The 22,040-nt window shown below is 32.5% G+C and overlaps 3 protein-coding genes and 1 long non-coding RNA gene across 6 annotated transcripts; 2 read left to right on the top strand and 2 right to left on the bottom strand.

The window, feature by feature from the left end:
• Window positions 1-81: 81 nt before the first annotated feature.
• Ninab (neither inactivation nor afterpotential B) lies at window positions 82-5,721 on the top strand. The gene is made up of 8 exons (XM_074251219.1): window positions 82-380; window positions 1,619-1,869; window positions 2,350-2,496; window positions 2,594-2,886; window positions 2,969-3,177; window positions 3,742-4,287; window positions 4,358-4,456; window positions 4,833-5,721. The coding sequence occupies exons 1-8, from the start codon at window positions 216-218 to the stop codon at window positions 5,004-5,006; spliced, it is 1,884 nt and encodes a 627-aa protein (XP_074107320.1). The 5' UTR covers window positions 82-215; the 3' UTR covers window positions 5,007-5,721.
• Clc-a (chloride channel protein 2) lies at window positions 5,095-20,410 on the bottom strand. 3 transcript variants are annotated; one of them, XM_074251215.1, is made up of 8 exons: window positions 12,946-13,759; window positions 12,789-12,873; window positions 9,006-9,291; window positions 7,811-8,941; window positions 7,523-7,753; window positions 6,663-7,378; window positions 6,370-6,597; window positions 5,095-6,148 (listed from the first exon to the last, which is right to left on the bottom strand). In XM_074251215.1, exons 1-8 carry the CDS (start codon window positions 13,110-13,112, stop codon window positions 5,966-5,968), a joined length of 3,027 nt encoding a protein of 1,008 aa, XP_074107316.1. In that variant the 5' UTR covers window positions 13,113-13,759; the 3' UTR covers window positions 5,095-5,965. The 3 variants fall into 3 exon arrangements, with proteins under 3 accessions (XP_074107316.1, XP_074107317.1, XP_074107318.1); XM_074251216.1 differs by lacking the exons at window positions 12,789-12,873; window positions 12,946-13,759 and adding an exon at window positions 20,199-20,410; XM_074251217.1 differs by lacking the exons at window positions 12,789-12,873; window positions 12,946-13,759 and adding an exon at window positions 9,475-10,931.
• On the bottom strand, window positions 14,985-18,155 carry LOC141532715 (putative oxidoreductase YjmC). Its single transcript, XM_074251172.1, has 2 exons — window positions 17,136-18,155; window positions 14,985-16,479 (listed from the first exon to the last, which is right to left on the bottom strand). The coding sequence occupies exons 1-2, from the start codon at window positions 17,496-17,498 to the stop codon at window positions 15,628-15,630; spliced, it is 1,215 nt and encodes a 404-aa protein (XP_074107273.1). The 5' UTR covers window positions 17,499-18,155; the 3' UTR covers window positions 14,985-15,627.
• Window positions 20,411-20,948: 538 nt separating the features above from the next.
• LOC141532757 (uncharacterized) lies at window positions 20,949-22,040 on the top strand. The gene is made up of 3 exons (XR_012480127.1): window positions 20,949-21,339; window positions 21,655-21,750; window positions 21,823-22,040. It is a non-coding gene; the product is annotated as an uncharacterized LOC141532757 (long non-coding RNA).

Raw genomic sequence — 22,040 nt, 5'->3', positions numbered from 1 at the left:
GCATTACTGGTCGTTCATAAACATGAAAAATGCATAAAAAGCATTAACCTACAAGTTGTAACTCCGCAAAAGTTTGTTATTGTTATAAAGTTCACAATACAACTCTAAACTTCCTAAAAAAATTTAAAATTAGTTATTTTACAACTTAAAAAATTTCTAAATAAGTTTTTGTTTACCTAAACATCAATACAATTAATAAAACAATTAATGAAAAAATGCGTCTACTGTGTGCTAACAATACGACACTTGCAATGTTGCGATCTATCCGTAATGTTTACAAAACAATCGGCTCTGAAAGATTTCTCAGAAAATCTCTTAATCTTGTGATTAGCATTCAGACGGTAACTAGTCAAGTTCCCAGAATTTCTGAACTTTTTCCGGTAAGTAGATTATTTATTTATTTATTTATTTTATTTGTATTTAAAATTCACGATTTTTATTAATAGCACACATTTATTATAACTTTTTTATTTATTGACAGAATGATAATAAATAATTTTACTAATTCATTCAATTTAATTTTGTTTATTTTCTTTTTTTGATTTTAAATTAAAATTAATACTTTTTTTCTTTTGAAGGAAAAAAAAATTTTTTATATTTATTAATCATGAGTTATGACCCGGAAAACAATAAATCATTGTATATAACTCTTACAAATTATTAATTTACATATTTAAATAGCATTACGATAAATTATTAAAAAAATAATATTTTTTTTTGTAAAAATAGAAATTTATTTATAAAAATACTATTATAATAATTTTTAACATGGAAATTATTAATTTAAAAATTTGAATTTTATTTCTAAACATTCACTTCAGATTAATTAAAAAAAAAATTATAAAATTAATTTTTAATTTTTAAATAGTATTTTAATTTGAAATTAAAAAAAAAAATTGAACCTCGGACCAGACTCGAACCCTGTTCGATCCGCGCTGTTAAGAAAGAGTAAAACCACTTCGCCAGTAAGCAAAAGTTAACCCACAATGGATACTTTTCGAAATAATTTTATTTTTAAATCCAAAAAATTTCCTCAATGTTTTCAAGCAATAAAACAAAATAAATATAAAAGGAAATAAATATAATCGAATAAATAAAAATCAACTGATAGGAAGAACATCTAAAAATGCTGGAAACCCAGCACGTGCCTAACTAGCTAAGCAGAATAAGGAAAGACCGAAAAAACACGTGTATCAATAATGAAGTGTTTATAAGGCTTCAATTGACCGAGGAGGGTAGATTAAGTGATTACGCTCTAGCCGGCTGAAGGTCACACAAATGCTCCCTTAAAAGGTCACGCTCACGGCCAGTGCTGTCATTTAAATTTAAATACTCGTCGTGACAACATTCCAATAAAAAACTGTTCGAACTTTTACCAAAACAAACTATGGACTTGCCGCAAAAACATATTAAAAAAATTCTATCCGCAATTCTGAGACCGCTGATCACTTCCGCGACTGAAAACCGGCTACCGATTGACGAAGACAGTGATTAATTAAAATTTATTGCGTGATTAGTTACCGTGAAAATGTTCTGTAAAAAATCTCGGTTGGTTGATAATATTTCCGGCAAATATGGGTCCAAGACTATTGATAGATATTTTACGCCCAAATTACAGAAGGATATCAATAATAATTGCGAGACCAAATTTAAAAATGGCGGTGAAGAAGTTGATTATTATCCGAATTGTGATACTTCTATTTGGATGCGATCTTGTGAAGAGGAAGTTGTCGAGCCGATTTTTGGAAAGACAACTGGCGTGATTCCAAAATGGCTTAAAGGAACTTTGCTGAGAAATGGCCCGGGAAATTTGAAAGTTGGAAATTATGAATTTGATCACTTGTTTGACAGCTCTGCTTTATTACACAGGTAATTTATTATTGAAAATTTCTCAAAAATAAAGCAAAAAAATTTTTTTTTATTTTATGACATAACTTTGTAACTAAATAATATTTTGCTATGGCATGTTATCAAAATGGGCCATATTAGGCTCTATTTAGCTTAAAAAGGCTCAACATGCCCAAATACACTTTTTTAAAATAAAATTTAGTACCAAAAATATCCAACAGGTGGCGCATGGTCGCAAAATTTTCTCGCTACCAGAGAGTTAAATTTTAAAATATAAGTAATAATTTTTTTTTTTTTTTTTTTACTCTAAAAAGCTTATCTGTCATTAATCAGCAGCTTTATAAATTACTCAATTAATTTTGAAGCAATTAAAAAATTAAAAATGATTTTTTATTACGCTGGATAATTTTTAGCCACAAAATTTAAAAAGTTTTACTGATAATTTGCTTGATTTTTAATCCCCACCAAATTATCCAAATAAAAAACTAAACTAATCAATAGGTTCCACATTTCTGATGGAAAAGCGACGTACCAAAGGCGCTTCATCCAAACAGACGTTTACAAAAGAAACCAGCAAGCCCAAAGAATTGTTTTGACGGAATTTGGAACAAAAGCAGCTCCAGATCCTTGCCAAAGTATCTTCCATCGGTAATTGTCTCCCCGTAAAAATTATTTGATCTAACATTAGTAGAAATTCGATTTCATCTCTACTAGGAAGAATTAATCAAAATTAAAACTTCCGTAGAGTTTCTGCTATTTTCAACCCAGCAGACAATGCATCGGACAACACAATGATATCCGTCTACCCTTTCGACGATGAATTCTACACATTCACCGAATTCCCAGTGGTCCACAAGATCGACCCAGTGACTTTAGAAACCAAGAAGAAGGTCAATATCTCGAAACACGTGGGGATCGTAAACCACACATCGCACCCACATGTGATCAAAGATGGGACTGTTTTCAATGTGGGACTCAGTGTTGGGTCCAAGGGCCCGGAATACAGCGTCATCAAGTTCCCGATTGCTCAAAACGCTGGTACCCATAATTTATCAGTAGATTAGTTCACTTTCTGTTTTATGGTTGATTAATGTCTGACGTGTGATGTTTGATATTAAAGACAAATCGATGTTCGACCAAGCCGAGATAGTTGGTAGCGTCCCTGCTAGATGGCGCATGAATCCATCCTACATGCACACCTTTGGGATTACCGATAACTTCTTCATTATCATCGAGCAGCCGCTGGCCATTTCCTTCACCAAGATGGTCAAGTGTCATTTGATGAACCAGCCGCTTTGCACTTGTCTCAAGTGGCATGATGATCAAAATGTAAATAATTATTGTTTAAAGAAAGTCTCTTCTTTACTAGAAAATTTGTCCGGTTCATAAATATCAATTAGTTTAAAAGTTATAAACATTTAAAGTTTGCCCAAAAATCCAAATTTTTCTAAAAATTCAATTTTACTCATTTTTAGTTTTCTTTATTTTTTATCTCGAAAAATATTCATCCTAAAAAAAAAAAGTTTGGGACAAAAGTTGTGGCAAAAAGTCTCTTCTTTACTCCAAAATTTGTCCGGTCCCTAAATTTCAATTAGTTCAAAAGTTATGAACCTTTAAACTTTGTCCAAAAATCCAAATTTTGAACTTTCATTATTAACACCCCCCTCTTCAACCTCCAATATCTCAAGACCTATCATCGCGATAAAAAAAACTTTTCCTACAAAATTTGTAGTTCAAAGTGTCCTTAATCCAGCAAAATTTACCCAGCTCTTAAATTCTAATTCCTTCCAAAGTTACAGAGGTTTGAAAATTTTGGAAAAATTTGTCATGATAAAAATGTAAATAACTATTGTTTCTTTTTTATCAAGGCGTTAATCATGAATGTATTTCCAGACGCTTATTCATCTGATATCGCGAACTGACGGGAAATTAAAAAGAACATTTACCGCAGAAAAATTTTTTTTCTTCCACACGATAAATCAATTTGAAACGCTTGATAAGGATTACATTGTTCTTGATTTGTGCTGCTACAAAGACGCTAAAATGCTTGACTGCATGTACATAGAATCGATAAAGAATATGCACAAAAATCCGAATTACGCTGAATTGTTCCGCGGACGACCTCTAAGATTTATCTTGCCACTCGGGGAAGACGGACATGATCACACAAGTGAAGAAAATTTGATAAAGATTGAATCTATGCACCAAACTGTCAATTCTAATGACAACAACAACAATCGTAACTTTAGAGACACAAAGGATATGTTAAGCCGCAAAGCGTCGGCTTACTTCCTTCCGGACGGAAAAATTTTCGTAAAACCAGAACTGATTTGCGACTTGGGTTGCGAAACTCCGAGGTTTAATTACGAGCGTCTCGGCAAAGAGTATCGTTATTTCTATGCTATTTCCAGCGATGTTGATCTCGACAATCCCGGAACGGTAATTACTGATTAGTTATACCTCCGCTTTGTTCCATATCTTGGATTCTGTATTCAGGATATATTTGCAGGTGATCAAGGTCGATACTGCCACCAAAACTCGGGTCACTTGGAGCGAAAAGGGCCTCTATCCAAGCGAGCCGATTTTCGTCTCAAATCCTGAAGGGCAGGTTCGTACCACTTTTACCTTTTTGGTCGTAAAAAATGCTTCCTTTGAGCTATTCCAAACTTTTTTTTTTTTTAATCACATCTACGGAACCTCCAGAATCCAGAAAAAAATACCCCGAGCCTCCAACTTGACTCCTAAGCCCCGAAAAGTTGCTGCTCCCACCTTTTTACTTGCAATTCCTGAATTGCGGGATTGAAGTGACCCATTTTTCTCCGAAGCAAATGAACTTAGCGACTCGGGGTATTTTTTTCTGGATTCTAGGGAGTGTGTAGATGCAATTTCAGCCGAAAAAGTTTTCAAAAAAATGATTCTTCAATTTTTTACGGCCGAATTAGAAACGGTCAGTTTTTGAAACTGATGAAAGTGGGCTATTTTAGGATGAAGATGACGGAGTTATCGTCAGCGCAGCTGTTTTTGGGAAGAACAATGAGTCTGATGTGTGTTTAATTGTCATAAATGCAAAAACAATGAAGGAAATCAGTAGAACTGTGTTTTCCACTCCCGGGCCAGTTCCTAAATGCTTGCACGGGTGGTTTTCTATGGACAAATAAATATTTTTAATACTTATCATTAAAATTTGTATCATTAATAATAATAAACTCAAATAATATGTAAAATAAAATAAATTATTATTTGTAATGTCTTTTTTTTTTGCATTTTCATTTTAAGATTTTCCGTACACAACTATACAATATTTACAAAATTACATTACTAATTAACAATTGCTTTTTTAGATTGTAGTTATTTATAATTTTATGTACATTTTACGCAGTTGAATTTGTTCAGTTCAATTTATATTTTGATAGCATTATTACCGGTCTAGATTTTAGACAGATGGAATGTTGGATTTTAGGCGGTATTTATAAGTTATGATTATTATTAATTATATCCCGAGTCAAAATTTATCTTAGATTCAAAATTAAATCTACGATTTAAATTTTAACTCAGATATTTATTGCGTTTGATTATATTGGCACAACTTGGTCACACTGTTCTGATATTTTGTCGGAGTTAAGCAAAATGGCGTCGAATATTTGATCGAAAATTGAGCATAACATTAATTTTTTTGAGCATAAATTACAAATCCATTTTGCTTGTTACAAAATCTGTGGCCTTTAGAATTAGTCTCTTCAATAAATACACAATACATATTAATATTAAAAATTAATATGGAAAATCCTCATAAATGTATTAATAAAAATAAATATCTAATTTGGGCTACGGCCAGCCGTAAAATCCTACTTAAACAAAAAAAAAAAATAAAAATATTTAGCAATCTATAGATCACTTTGTATTAATGGTCACGTCCCTAGATTGACGAGACTATCACAATAATTAATATTAATAATTACAACGATAAATTTATAAACATTGCATTTAATTGCATAAAAGTATTTATGAATCGTCAATAGGGCCAGAACTTTCGCAGTTTTTTAAATGAGCATTCATATGTTTAACCTCAAATTTGGATAAAGAAAAAACGTGAACTTTCTGGCTCTAATCTACAACCTTAGACATTATCAACCTTAGATTTGTCGTCTGTGATTATGCTTATTGAGTTTAGTTTATCTTCGTCCTTCAGGATTTCAGTTTCAGCGTCACTTTTGGTTAGACTGGACACTGATACTGTTGGATTTATGTCTGCGTGTGCTGGTGGTATGCCTGAATTGGCGTCTTCAATTGCTTTTCTTAACTAGAAGCATAAACGAGCATCAAAATTAATGAAAATTAGCCTTAAAGTTTCAAATTGTAATTTGAACTTGAAAAAAAATCATAATTAATGAAAATTAGCCTTAAGATTCGAATTTAAACATTATAATTGATGAAAATTAACCTTAAGGCTTTAAATTATGATAAATTATAAAGAAACTTCAAAGAAAATTGATCAAAAATGTCTAAATGATAATATCGTACCTCTTTAAGCGCAACAACACCAACAAGTCTCCCAATAGCAGTCACATAAGCATGATTAACCCCAACCATGCTAAAAAGACTATGAACTTTGAGCAGTGAAGTTCTTTCCACCAATTGAAAAGGAGCTGGATCAATATGACACCTAGAAAAGTCAACATCTGCGGCCATTTCGCTTTCCTCCCACCGTTTTTGGTCTTCCGGGGACATGTCGATGACCCTTTCCCTCGGCTGAAACAGAAGATCACCAATCAAAAGGTAATCAAACCTTCCTTCAACCTACAATCAAAACCTACCAACTGGACCTTTTTGGAAGTAGCAGGACTGGGCGCCAACATGGGAGTGTGTGGCGGAATATTGGCTTCATCAGAGCTGTCTCTCCTGGTTCCGTTGACAGTGCCAACTTCTGGATCAGGATCGACGTCTTGAAGCGTAGCAGACTTGCGGAAGATGGCTTCAAAGGCTAACCTGATCCTGCTCTCAGCGCCAGTGACTGTGGTGTATGGAGTCATCGCTGGACTGACTAACGGACTGAATCCTTTGAGTGTGAAGGAGTTGGTTTTCTTGAGGATGGACTTTTTGGGCTGGGTCCCGAAGCACGGAGTGTGGAAGGTGTGATGATCTACATTGGTCAAGTCACTGACGCTTTGCCTCTGCATCTTCAGAATATCCGGAGCTGGGATCACTTCGAAGCGCGACGGCCGCCTCGTTCGTTCCGGATCCCGTAATTGCCGCTCCATTTCTTCTTTAGCGCGTTCTTCGGCTTCCTTGTGAAGCTTCTGAGCCACCTGGAGCCTCCTCTCCCGGCCGATCTGCTTCTCGATTAGTTTTATCAGCTCCAGTCGCTGGATCGAGCCCAGCAGGATCATGGAGGCCGGGTTGTCGACCAGTGGAAATCCGCGGAGCTTCCGGTTTTCCTTTAAGGTGTCCTTCAGTTTCTGGTAGCTGATTCCATGGTAGATGTACTTAACGTCCCTGACCATGAAGTCTTCTACGTAGATATTGTACATGCCTGGAAGAAGTGAAATTGTCAACTTAAATTAACCAAAGTGGGAGTTGAGAGTCTTTACCTTGGATCCTATCGCTTGCGATAAAGAAAAGGCGATGTTAGTATTGGAGCAAGTGTTATTGTAGAATAAACAAACAGAGTAGTTACCTGAACTCGAGGGCAATAAATCTGGCAGATAAGGTAGCTTTTTAATGAGAATAATACTGTCGTATATGCTCGGCTGAAGTAATGCCGCAATGGCGTTGCTAATCAGCACGGCGATCATTATTGGAACAATGTGAGTGATTTGTCCGGTCATCTCGAAAACTATCACGCTTACTGATATCGTGTGGGTAACTCCCGCTGAAAATGCTGCAGCTCCAACAGTCGCGTACCCTCCTGTACATAAAAACACCAATTAAAATTATCCTAAGTGGTAAGATTGATTAACCTTACCTGGTGTGATAGGAGTGTTGAATCTGCCATATCTGACACCGTTGGGAAATGAAAGAGCCATTGCTTCACCAACAGCCCGGCCCAAAGCGGCTCCAATCTTGAACACCGGAATGAAGATTCCCGAAGGCACAGGAACTGTCGAACAGATAATCGAAAACACGAAGGTGAACAGCGCGTAAGCAAACAGCCCCACGAAGACATCAGAATATGGAGTGGACCAATGCTGAACTACGCTCATTTCTTCGACACTAAGTCCGGACTTGGTCCAGGTGAAGTTGGTGAAGAGTCCTTGGACCTGGTTGTGGGTGTTGAGCTCCCCAGCCATGAACTGGCCCAGTCCCATTGGGAAGGACACCGAAGCTACCATCAGCGAAACGATTCCTGGGTACAGAAATCGGTTCTTTTGTAAGAACAAGTTCATACTCTTGTTCTTCCGCATGAATATAACGTACTGTCGGTGCAACCAGACGTAGAAAGCTCCCCCTAATCCACTGCCCACCCCAATTAAAGCGAAAATGAAGAGTTCTTGTGGGTCAAACGGGAAGTCCATCGTGAAGTTGGTTGCAAACATCGCGGTTATCGTTTCTTCCCTCTGAAACCAGATCGCCAGCAGCCTGAACATGGTCGCTCCGCAAACCGCAGCAAAGAATCCTCGCCAGTAGTTTCTTACGGCGAAGTAGACTGTCGTTACTTCAATGCTGAACAGAACACCTCCAATCGGAGCCGCGAAACACGAAGCAACTCCAACAGCACACGCTGCGGCTAACATTTCGCAGTTGCGGCTCTCGTTTTCGTAGATCCCTTGGAAACTGGTCACCAACTTGGACAACAAGGTTGCTACGATACTGGCGATGTGGACGAACGGACCTTCCTTTCCTAGGGGCAGTCCTGAGCCTAGAGTAGCCGTTAGTCCGATAACTTTCGCCACCAAGGTCCTGAAGGTCAAGTATTCCTTCAAGGCTACTCCTCTTAAAATGGTCTTCATTTCGGGAATTCCTGACCCGATACTCTGGGGAGCTACTATGTGGACAAACCCCGCGCTGAAGAGGATCAGGCACACTGGCAAGGACACCCATGCCAGGTACTGCAATGCCGGATGCGACGTCAAGTCTTGATACAGCCATATCCTGGCTGGAAAAAGTTTAAAATCAGTTTCAAGGCTTTGATCAAGCTTTGATAAAACTTTTATACTAACCGTTGTTGCACATGGATATTCCGCGGTCCATCGCGTAGCTGATCAACGCCATTATGATTCCAAGCAGAGCCAGGAACACCCAGTCTTCACCCAACCTCGCTCCAGTGTGCTTCCAGATGAACGCTAGCAACGCTACTGCTTTCCGACATACCGGGCCACGTCGTGATTTTCTCAAGTCTTCAGCTCTGACCTTGTCCAGCTTTCTTCGGGCCTTCTCGTGGGACTTAAGTTTCCGTGCTTCTTCCTTTGCGAATTCACCCAGGTCCTTCGTGTAACGACCATACATCTAGAAATTCAAGACAAAGTCAATTTCAAGGTAAGAATTTGAATTTTCTAGTTGATAGTTTCATGCTTGACCGCTAGGTAGCTACACGGCGGTTTTTCTCTCGCTACCAGACAGACGATTTTGTCGTATTTAAGAGCTCACACCAGAAAAAGTTAGTAAACATGCTAGTGATTAACAACTTACAACGTAGTCATCATTGCAGACGAAATAGGCTTTGTTCAGCAGACTGGCCGGCATAAATACGAAAAATAATAAAAATTGTTTATTTTAATAAACAAACTAACATTGATTCAAGTGACAGAGGAATTCATTATTAGATATTACGTTTTATTAGGAACATCCACACAACTTTTTTTTTTTTTTTTATTTCGCGTCTTGAATTGAATCAAGCAACAGATGTTGAATGGCGCCGTCGGTGGTTAAACGCAAACTGACTCGAGGATTTGAGCATTTTAGATTTGTCGAAATTTGGCAAGAGAGGCTATTATTATTTTTAGATTGTAGCTAATGCTAGTCATAGGTAGATCGCTTTCCACTACATCTCTCTTACCTATTGTTTACTTAATACATTAACAGACAATTGTCAGACATAAACTATTTATGTTCCCACTTATTACTGTCATTGTTCCTGACTTTTTCCGTTTTTATTTCTTTTTTTAGATCTATTTATTTATCGAAGGTAATCGGTTGGTCAGCTATCCCGTAATTAACTTTGTTTTCGTTTATGGTTTACTTTTATTTCTATCAAATTGTAAAAAAAGACGACTGTCTTAATGGGAATACTGCACTAAACTGGGGTCAAATGCTGGCTGTTAATCATTTGGCAACCTCGACATTGAAGTCTACCTATATTCTCCGCAAGCTCTTTTGCCAAAAATAACTATTTTTATTGAAAATTTGTCTCGTTTATATGGTTTATATTTACAAGTCTCTTTTTTTTCAATTTTATTTTTTATTTTTTTTTTTTTATTAATTTTACCATCAAATCTAGAAAAAAAAATTTTTTTTTTATTTTCCCCAAAAAAAAAAATTTTTTTTTTTTTTAATTCTCTTAATTTCGGTCTCTAAAATCATTTTTACAATCAAAGAGACCAAAACAATCAATTTTAGATTAATTCAATTGAAAAACAAAAAAAAGTTTTTTCACGGAAACGTTATTTTTTTGCTAAATCCGCATTTTTAAGGGCCAAAATGATGATTTTCCGCAACTTTCCTATCACCTTATCAAAAAGGGGGGTAATATTGTCACAGTAAATTTAAAATTGTCAGCAGTTAGCAAGTATAATGTATAAATAGTAATAGTTGTAATTTATCTTTTAATGCTATGATTTTTTGCTATTTAATTTGAGGCTTGAATTGACGTCAACAATGACCACGTCCTACTGGGCAATGGTTAGCAAGTCCAATTTTAGTGATCGGACCTACATTATTAGACACCATTGTCTATTATTATCGAACACCCGGCTTTAAATAATATCAATAAGAAACAAGAAAATAAGTAAGACAGTTGCAAAAAATTGTTTGTAACGTAACATCGCGTGTAACAGAATCTGTTATTGGCACGATTTTTTTGAAATCAGTCACGCGAGAGTAAATAAAGTATCTTTTAGTAGATTCAATTATTCGACGGAGTTTTTCATCATTTTTATTAATTTTTTCACTTAACGCTACAAGTTATCTATCAGGGTAAAGGTCCTTTGGATCTGCAGATGCCTGGCAAGTGAATTCCCGCTAGCCTGACGCATAATTTAGAGCAGCAATCGTTTCTCCGTAAGCACTGCAAGAGAAAAGTTAAGAGAATTAATCAATTCCTTTAATTAGGATAAAAAAATAGTATGTTAAGGATTGCGATGTATCCATTAAGACCACAACGCGGCTTTCTGTCCGTTGGTTTTGGCGTTGTGGAGAAGTTACCCTTCGGTAATGAAATACAGCTGCTGAAGCCGATGTTTCCGATGGCGAAGCACTTTTGGTTGCAGCATTCAAAGTCTTCTTGACACTATCAAGGAAATTTTGGTTTTTTAGTATCAACAATTGTTTTTCTAGATTGAAAGCATGATACTTACTATAAATCCATTTTCCTTGCATCTACCAGTTGGATAATCCGGATACATTATACTACCCGTTGCAAAAGTCATCAACAAAAGCATTAACATTTTTTTGAACATTTTAAGTCGATAATAATACACTTATCGCGCTTTGGAGTCCAATGTCTTCTGAGCCAAAATAGACGCATGATGACAAATAAGGTCGTAAATTTTTCTAATTGGGTTCTAACGACAGAAAATTGCTTGAGGCTATCGAATTTGTCCAACAAAAATTTTTTTGAATTTCTTTCGAAATTCTAAATCAAATTTAAATTACCCCAGACGCTAATTATATAAAAATTACCAAGTATCAAAGATTTAATATACGCAATTGAAATTACATGCAAAACAAGTTATATTAGCGACATATATAAGCGTCATGCGCATAACGGTTGAATTGTCACCGCGCGTTTGTGTTTATATTAAATTCTATCAAAGATCGCTGTACTAGTCCACTGCTAACTGCAATTGTATCCTCGTAACCGTGTTATTAAAATAGTTCCAGTCGTAATGGTTATTGCTCATATGCAAACTACTACAACTTCAATAAAATTAAAATACTATTCGGGTAATTCATTCGTATATTTGTAAATTTTTCTTTAAATTAATTTATCACTAATTATACAGGTATACGAATTTCAATCAAGGCCATTCGCATTTTTAAATTGCACTTTTTCTGTCAAGGTCATGTTAATTTTATTACCATGCCCACGCGATTTGCTATGGCTTGATAAAATCGTTCTTTTTAGAGTCACTATAAAATAATTAACTTTCAATTTTAATCATTAATTTTTAATAAATTTTTAATAAATTCTCCACTGGAGACTGTAAATATAAACCTTAGGCGATAAGACTCTAATTTAGGATTTTTTTTGGCGATTAGTTCGTAAAGTTACCGCTAGGTGGCGCTTTTATTCTCGCTTGCAGAAACTCAAAATCCAAGTTTTTATTATTAAAACCTTTAAATATCAATTTCTATATCAAATTGTCATAAATTTAATTATTTCCAACGGAATTAGAAAAATATATTATATATATATATATATATATATATATATATATATATATATATATATATATATATATTAGGAATATTAATAAAAAAATATATTAAATAACTAAAACACTCTTAAATATGGCCTTTAACCTTGAATTATTAATTATTTAGTCAAAAAAAGTATTTTTTTTGGAAATTAGTTCGTAAAGCTACCGCTAGGCGGCGATATGGCGCTTTTATTCTCGCTTGTAGAAACTCAAAATCAAAAATATATCACTATATCGAATTTTTATTGAAATTTCGGTAAATTAGAGTGATTATTGTTCTAGAAGTGTCCTAAATTATTTAAAGTAATGTTTTTGATTAATAAAAAATCCATGCGCATGCATAAAAAATATATCCAAAGCTCTTACAATTGTATTAAGATAATCAAAGGGATCAAACTCTTGCTGGTCATCTTCTTTGGGTGGCGGGCAGGGGTAGAATGCCTGAGAAGGTCTATTGATAAAATAATCAGTCAAAAATCCGTAAAATAATTATTAAAATCAACAAAATGGAAAATTAAGGTACCTATTTGGTCGATTTGACCGGCTGTCTCTTAATTTGGCCATTAGACGAGTAAAATCTTCCCACTCTTTATCAACATCTTCTTCATTGCCATCCAAAACAGCTACATCTGGATGATGATGCCGATGTCTATGCTGACTGTTTTCCTCTTTTTTTCCCGAACTTGCCATTATTATTTTATTAAATATTTCCCGTTAAAAAATCACTTGCAATTATTGAAGATCACTTTTGAATTTTACACGGATCAATTACACATTGTTGGGAGTTAAAAATTGTTGAATGAATGTGCACCACACCATTGTCGATGGTGGACTGAGTCACGCAGCAATTTGCAGGCGTCACGAGTCACCACTGGCTCAATTTATAAACTCATTAGACTCACACATCAAAGATGTACTAACTATCGAATTATTTTATCTATTTATTTCCGGTTTTGTGGTCAATTTTTGAATTATTTTTCGGAGAATTGGGGAGAAATTTTTGAAAGATTTGATTAGGATGCTTGAATTATTTTTTAAAAATTTTTTTGTTAGATGGGTGGAGGAAGGGAAGAGGTAGTGATAAAAAGAAAATTAGTGGATTGTTTGAATTGTGCTGCAGACTGTACTAAGTAATGGGCTACTTCCCTCTGAAGAGAGAGGCTGAGGTATAGAAGGGGCCGCAGGAAGCTCGAGTCAAAGTCACAAGTTATCTGCTCTTTTATCATTAGGTCAAAATTGTATGTGATTAAATTAATGTTTTTTAATGCGGTAACGAGAATTTTATAACTACAAGCTTAGTTTAGATGTTGTGGATTTCGTTTTGGTTTTTTTTTTTTTTAATTTACAGGCTAAATATTAGAAATATCAAAAATTGATAAGAAACATTTTTTGTGGGAAATTAAATCCTCTATCGAAAAGGTTTCGGTTAATTTTTCGATATCTCCACCCGTTAAGCCAAAAATCAAGGTCAAAGTTTGAATCTAAAACCCGCGATTTACGTTTTCATGAAAACTGCCCTAAGGAAATTAAAAACTCAAAATATCTCGATAAATATAAAAAATATCGAAAAAACATAAGAGACCTTTTTTATAGGAAATTTAATCCTCTATCGAAAAGGTCCTGATCACTTTTGCCGTATCTCCAACCCTTTAGCCAATATTCTAATTTTAGTCACACCCCCTCCCTTTTTCCCAAATTATTGTTTTTTTATTTTAAATTAATTAAAAATAAATATTGTAGGACTTAAATATTATTGATTAAAGAATGTAAAATGATTCTTACCTGATGTTGTTGAGCAAAACAAAAAAACGACATAGCAAAGGGTTAACCAGTCAAAAGACAATTGTAAACTGAATAACATTATCCTTTATGAGCGTTAATAATTATTGTTTTCATTCAGGCCATAAATTTTCGATTTTATGAGCCTAGATAAGAGGTACAATGAGATAAAACGACTGTTGGAACCAAATATTTAGATTTTACCGCGATAATTTAAGTGCTACCTTAATTTCATAAAAAAATCCCCCGTAAATTGGTAATTGCTCCAATAAGAAGGATTTAAACGGAAGTCCCATGGGTTCCATGACCTTAAGATAATATAATAAGAAGAAAGGGGAACAAATGAAAGCCCATTAGCTAATGCAAGGCATTATTTACTATTTACCATTTATTCTTTTCCGTTTACAATAATTGAACTTCCTCTAGTTCGCATTTTCATTTTTAAACTTACAACATAATTAATTTAATAAAAAATATATTTAACACCTTTGATTTTCAGTAAAAAAATATTGACCATTTTGCCCCACTTATATAAATTACAAACTTATAATTAAATTGTTAGATTATTTTTTTTTGTCTTTTTATTATTAATGATAAAATATAAATAACAAAACTATAACCTTCAAATTATCACTATCGCTTCATATTATTTACTGTTTTATTTTCTTAGCGGTTTTATATATGAGTATTTATCTATATTTATTAAATATATATATATATATATATATATATATATATATATATATATATATATATATATATATATATATATTTTATTTATTTGTTATACTTCAAGTTGTTAACTATGTAAATTTTTAAATTAGGTTATCAGTTTATTTTTAATAGAATTAAAATAAATTATAGAAAAGCTCGTTATTGTGACTTCTGTTAACTTTTTTTCTTATAAAAAATTATAATACTAATAAAACATGGATTTTAAGTTTCTGCAAGCGAGAATAAAAGCGCCACATCGCCACCTAGCGGTAGCCGTACGAACTAATTATTTAAAAAAAGGCCAGCTTATATGAAATCAACTAAAAAATTACTCTTTTTTCTTTCTTAATAATCAATTAAACAAATTTTAAGTTTAAAACAATTAAAAAATAATTTTCTAATTAAAATAATTAATTTTGATTAATTCTCTTTAACTAATTTCAATTTGGCTGTTCATTTTATAAAAATAAGTATTTAATCACTCTACTGATAATAATAAAGGTTTTTAAATTTCTACAAGTGAGAATAAAAGCGCCACCTAGCGGTAGCTGTACGAACTACTAACCAAAAATGGGCTTAAGGAGGCATTTTATCAACTGAAGCTCATATTTGCCGTCTGTAGTGTATATAATCTATAGAAATTTCTTCAAAAATAATTAAAAAAAATTATTACTTTACAAAAATAAATTTTCTATGACACTTGGAACTAAAATTAATCATAATGTTTTTTCTTGATTAATTCCATCGACTTAACGCCCAATTTTTCCGCGAGTTCTTTACAAATTCTAATCTGATTTTTATGATACTGAATTCCGCCGCAAGTGTCGACTTTGGCCATCGCTTTCCTTTCGAGATCCCCGGCGACAAGAACGCCCTCTCCGTTACTAACGGGCAGCGCCCTCAGTTGGGAAAGAAGATGGCTGAGTCGATTCTCAGCCCCTGACCCAAAAGCTTTAGGATCAATGGCCATGAAACAGTGGCCCAAATTAGCGGTCCTATTAGCGTCGGTCCAATTTCTGATATTGGGTCCGTAAAAACTTCCGCTCAAAATTCCACACAAAAGTTCCACCATGACACTCAGCCCGTAGCCTTTGTAGCCCGAGTGCTCTTCCGCGCCACCTAGCGGCATTAATTTGTGGTTCTTTAGCGCCTCGCCTGAGTCAGTTGTAATTTTTCCGTCGCTTCCTAGGGCCCAGCCTCGGGGAATGTCTTGTTCTTTCTTGAAAGCGACCTCTATCTTTCCCAACGCGACTCCAGATGTCGCCATATCTAGGACGAATTCGTCGTTTTGGGCCCGCATGCCTATCGACAGCGGATTTGTGCCCAAAGCGGCCTGTGTTGAACGCGTTGGGACCATCAGAGGGCTTGAATTCGTCGCGCTGAACCCAATTAGGTTCTTTTCCATCGCCATTAGAGTGTAGTACCCGCAAATTCCGTAGTGGTTCGAACCTCGCGTTGATACTAGACCGGTCCCGTATTTTTGTGCTTTTTTTATCGCCAGCTCCATGCTGTATTTGCCGACCACTTGGCCCAGGCCGTTTTTCCCGTCTACGAGGGCAATAGCCTGGAAATGAAGGAATTTTAATTTTTTTATTCAATAAATTCGTCCTTTGGTTTGTGTTTAGTGAAATCGTAAATTTGGAAATTTTTTGGGTAAAATTTGGACCACATTACGGACTTTTAAGAATTTTTTCTTTCATTAAAAATTAAAGTCAATTTTTTAAAACAAAGAAATATTTGAAAGAATTGAACCATCAAGCTGGACAAAAATGGACCATTTTCCAAATTTGGGACACTCTTGATTGAGAAAAAAAATTTTTTTTATCTTTGAAAGTATCCAAATTTATTATTTAGGCCAAAATGATCCGCGGTCAAAATTTTGGACCATTAAAAATTTTATTTCTCAAGAATACTCTCTGAAAAAATTCACAAAATTTTTTTTTAATATTGAAAATGTCCCAAAATTAAAATCTGTCCCAAATTCAAAGAACAAATTAATTTTCTGAAATGTTATATTATCAAAAAATAAATTTCTAAATTAAAAAAAAATCAAATGTCCCAAAAATTGTTACCTGGGCCAAAAAATGGACCATGTCCCAAATTTTTTACTTTTTTACAAAAAATTGTTTTTTAAAATCAAGTGTCCCAAAAACGGTTATATGGACCAAAAAATGGTCCATGTCCCAAAAAACTTTCAAATTAAAAAAAAAAAAAAATAACCTGGAAGTCATTAACAGTTTCCGGACGAGCATTAGGATTAGTGAGTTTATTATCAATGTCACTAATATACATGGCAAGTCTATTCATTCCGTGGCTGAAGTGTCCGCGATAATCGGCCGTCATCAAGTGTTGAGCGACGACAGCAGCGTCCTCTCGATTGGCGCCTACTTTATGCATGCTCTCAGTGATAAACCGGATGACCTCTTGCTTGGGTATAACAAGGTCGTCGACTTGGGAGTCGCTGCAAGTCGTAATTGTCCGCCAATTGCAGAGCATCCTCGATAACTTGCTAATGTTTTTCTTAATATTAACATTACTATTAACATTTAATTTAACACTAATACTCCTGGCTAGCATTGCCATCGCGTAACACTACACTTATATTTAAAAAAAAAAATTTTAAACTAATTTTAATATCAATCACTAATTAATAAAACAAAATTAAACTGACATAGATAGAGAAATATAATTATTGACTCAAGCCTTACAAGTGTTTTAACATAATGAGTAAAAATATTCAATATGTACTCGAGAGCAAACTCTCTGCGTAGATAACAAAAGTTATACAAGTAATGAATCCCACTAACGTATGTTACTAAATAACTGATATAAACTACGCACGTTCTGACTAAGCGTCTATTATTTTAAAATGTTTTGGAGTGGGAGCTGTCCCTTTCTTAATTTTTAAAATTAGGTCACTAGGACCGAACTTCGAGAAAGGGACTGTTGAGCCCAAACTTTAACTCTTACATTCAATAAAAATTTATTTTTATTACATAATTTTTTTTAGGTGGGGAGCGATTAAAATATTACGCAGTTAACTTCTGTGAAGAACATTATTATTTAATTATATTGGGATTTTTTTTTTTACCAAATCGTTATTTTTGATGGGTTAAGTACTATACTTAACAGGAAACTTTTACGTATGGTGGGGGAAAATTGTCTGTGATACGTAGTGTGTTATGTCAATTTAAATACTTTCATTTGAAACTAGCGGGAGAGTCTGTGTTATGTAACAACACGCGGGAAATTTTTTTTTTTTTTTTTTTTTAAATAATTTGCTGTACTTAGATTTAAAAATTATTTTTTCAAATTTTTTTCTTTAAAATTCGTTAAAAAGACCTTAATTTTCGGTAAATTAAAAAAAAATTTTTAATCTATCAAAATTTGGATTTTTAATTTCTGCAAGCGAGAGAAAAAGCGCCAAATCGCCACCTAGTGGCGTCGATAAGAACTAATGACTAAAAAAGCCGGAAAAAAATTTTTAAACCAAAAAAAAAAGTTAAATTTTAATAAATAAATTATTATTTACTTATAATCAAGCTTACGGTAATTAGAAATTAATTTGGCTTAATTAAAATTAATTATGAGGCCTTAAGTTTTAAAAACAAATCATAATTTTGTTCCATTTACGATAATTTAAATAAATTAATTATGTTAGAGATGTATAATCTAGGTTTGAAGTGTCTGTAAGCGAGAATAAAAGTGCCACATCGCCACCTAGCGGTGACTTTACAAAATAATCGCTAAAAATGGCAAAACGGCGATATAAAAAAATTAAAAAGTTAATTTTCATTAATAATAAGTGATTCATGCTCAATTAGGTTTAAAATGATTGAATATTAATTTTTAAAATCGTTAATTTGATTAAATTAATTTTAATTATGTTGTAAAATTTTTTTAATAATATAAATTAATTCAAAATAATTATTTCAAAATTAAAATCTTGGTTTTTTAATTTCTACAAGCGAGAAAAAAGAGCGCCACATCGCCACCTAGTGGCAATTCTAGGAACTAATCGCCAAAAAAAATTCCTAAGAGAGCGTTGTATAGGTAATTAATGTTTATGCTCTATAAAATAGATAGTTAAATAAAAATGATATAAAAAAATATATATTATAGCAATTAAAATGAATGATCGAGGATTAACGAGGCGGATTGATTCAAGTGATAAACAAAAACATCCAGAATAGATTACACATGAGTTTTTTGTGTACAATAAAATGATAGATTATTAAATTGAAATGTTAAATCGAGTGTGTAGGTGCTAAGTGACTCGTGCTAATCGATGATAACACTTCGCGTTACGTCACTCCTACACACGTGAGACCAACGTGGTGCACATAGCCGAAGGACTTGTTTATACTTGGATTAATTTATTTGCTCGTTTTTTAGCCATCAAAAGTCTTCCTTTTAATTATCTACTTATACTTTTTCCTCAAACAAACTTTTGTTATTATTATTATTAATATTGTTATGATTCATTTTTAAGCTAAGGTTGTTTAATTTGACCGGTAGCTATATCAAACATACACCTTTTTTTTTTTTTTTTTAAATTATTTAGTTAACATGTTATTAAATTTTTTGCAAAAAAAAATTTTTTTTTTCAAACAAAAATTAAAATTAATTTTTTTTTAATAGTTTAAAAATTTTTTTGCAATCTAAATTTTCAATTAAATAAAAAAAAATTAAATTATCAATTAAAATTACAAAAAATTGTTAAAAAAAAGGTTTTTTTTTACTTAAAAACTTTTTATGCAAATTAAATTTTCATCAAAAAAAAATTTTAATATAAAATTGATAAAAATTGCAATTATCAATTAAAATATCTAAAAAAAAAAACTACAAATATTTTTTTAAATCAAATTTTCATTAAAAAAAAAAATTATTAATTAAAATTAAAAAAAAATTTTGTAAAAAATTTTTTTTCAATTTTTTTGCAAACTAAATTTTTATTAAAAAAAAAATGAATTACAAAAATATTGAATAAAATAGCCAAAAGCTGTTTAAAAAAAAATTTCCAAAAATTCTATCAAACAAAAATTGGACTAATTAATATAAAAATAAAACTTTCCAAATAACATAATTAATAAAATTATTGATGTCAGTTTATCACCGCTTATCAATAGAGTCAATGTTGTCGTAGGATGCAGGCATATATATATCTACATATACCTATAAAATCGACGCTCAAAATTACCATATTGCTTTCCCGGCGTGAGCGCTTTAATATCAACGAAATAAAAAATTAACCCAATAAAATAAAATAAAATAAAATCTTACCAACGTGTCTTGGTATCCCCAACTGTGGCCCCCGTTCTTGGGCACGTAATTCGGCGCCATTTTGCAATTAAAAATTATTAGAATTAAAAAAGAATAAATTGCAAATTTAAAAAAAATTTTTTTTTAATTTCTTCTGTGCAAAATAATATTTTAACGAGCAAAAATCACATGATGATCGGTTGCTTAATAAATTAACATATAAATTATGCAAATCCGCGCACTTAATTTTAATCCACTTTTTTTTTATTCAAAATAATTGTAAAAAAATGTTTCTATCACAGACAAATTTATAAAAAAATTAATTAAAAAATTAGCACCGCACATTGACGCTAAAGCGTCTCGACGTACGGCGACGTCTGCTCGGCGTAGCGGTCGTGAGTCAACTGATAGGTAAACTGTGATTTCATTTATTACATTAGTAGTTTACTTGTAAGATAAAAAAATAATAAATAAAAAATAATAATAATATAATGTGTAACATTGAACGAAATCGCCAATTTATTTTCATCATTATTTTTTTATATTTTTTATTTCAAAGCGATTGTCTCGGACTATTGTTAGTTTATGCAAATAAACTTTTTATCTCATTACTGAGCATCACACTTTTAATCATGTGATTTATTTTTTTTTTTGTTTGATAAATTCTGAGTTTTGTTGCGGAAAATTAAAAGGATTTATCACGAGATTTTTTTAATTTTTTTTTAAGAAGAAAAATAAGAATTTTCTTCAAGGATTTTTTAAAATAACTTGCATTTGCATTTGTTTACTCGTAATTGTTCTTTTTGAAAAGAAATTTTTTTTTTAAATAATTTATACAGAATAATATTTTTTATACTGAAGCTAAACTTTTAAATGTTGGAAAAAAAAACTCTGGGGACTTTAATAATTGATCCTAAAATAACTTTTATCGTAAAATTGAAAATAGACGACACGCGCAATTAGTATTAGCTTCATAAAGAATTTTTATTTCTTGTCTCATACTCAGAAATAGCACGCTGAATTTAAAAGTCTTTAAAAGAGTGACGAGTTAATTTTTAGAGGAGTTAAAATGCTTAAAAAAATTTTACTGTTTTGATTGATACAATTCGCGGCTGCTTGCTTTTACAATCCGGGAGATGAATGTCATCCAAATGGATATATGGTGAGTGTTATATTATTTTAATGTAAATTAAAATTAAGAAAATGTTTAGAATTTTTTTGCAGTGAAAAAATTATTTTAAAAAATTAGGAAAACGGTCGAAGAGCTCAAAAATACAATTTATGTGTTATTTTTAACTTTTCAAGCTCAAAAATACAATTTATGTGTTATTTTGAACTTTTTAACCTCAAAAATACAATTTATGTATTATTTTGAGCTCTTCAAGCTCAAAAATCTGCTAGAAGTTTAATAAAACAATATCTATTAAAATTTTCTAATTTTTTTTGTACTAATTTATTAAAATAAAATAAATTTCAGTCCGATGTGTCTTTCAAATTGCCAGTAGGTTATGTTTCGACTCCAAAACCTCCGTTTGAAAAAGAAAAATTTCTATGTTTTTCCAAAGGACAACCCGTAAGTTTAAAAAATTAAGTATGATTATTTAAATATTTTTAAATCTGTAATATTTTTTATTTTTTCTTTCAGTGTTTGTTTAACAGGCATTGTTGTTCCAATTTTTGCGTCCACGGTTCGACTGTTTTTATGCCGGGCTTGTGTAGAACTCAAAGAGATTATTCTGCCGACTTAATGTCCGCTCTTCTTTAATTTAAACAACCCTGAATATTTTTAATTAGTTTTTCCAATCAGAATTGCAAAATCTGAATTTTTTTTTACTTAAATCAAAATAAAAAATTTTTTTACAA

Source organism: Cotesia typhae, unplaced genomic scaffold, assembly GCF_013202065.1.
Source record: "Cotesia typhae breed Kobodo isofemale line unplaced genomic scaffold, CoteBio_Ctyphae contig_69, whole genome shotgun sequence".
In the NCBI taxonomy this organism is placed as follows: Eukaryota; Metazoa; Arthropoda; class Insecta; order Hymenoptera; family Braconidae; genus Cotesia; species Cotesia typhae.
Note: the sequence above shows the minus strand (reverse complement) of the source record. Positions and strands in the feature narration are given on the sequence as shown.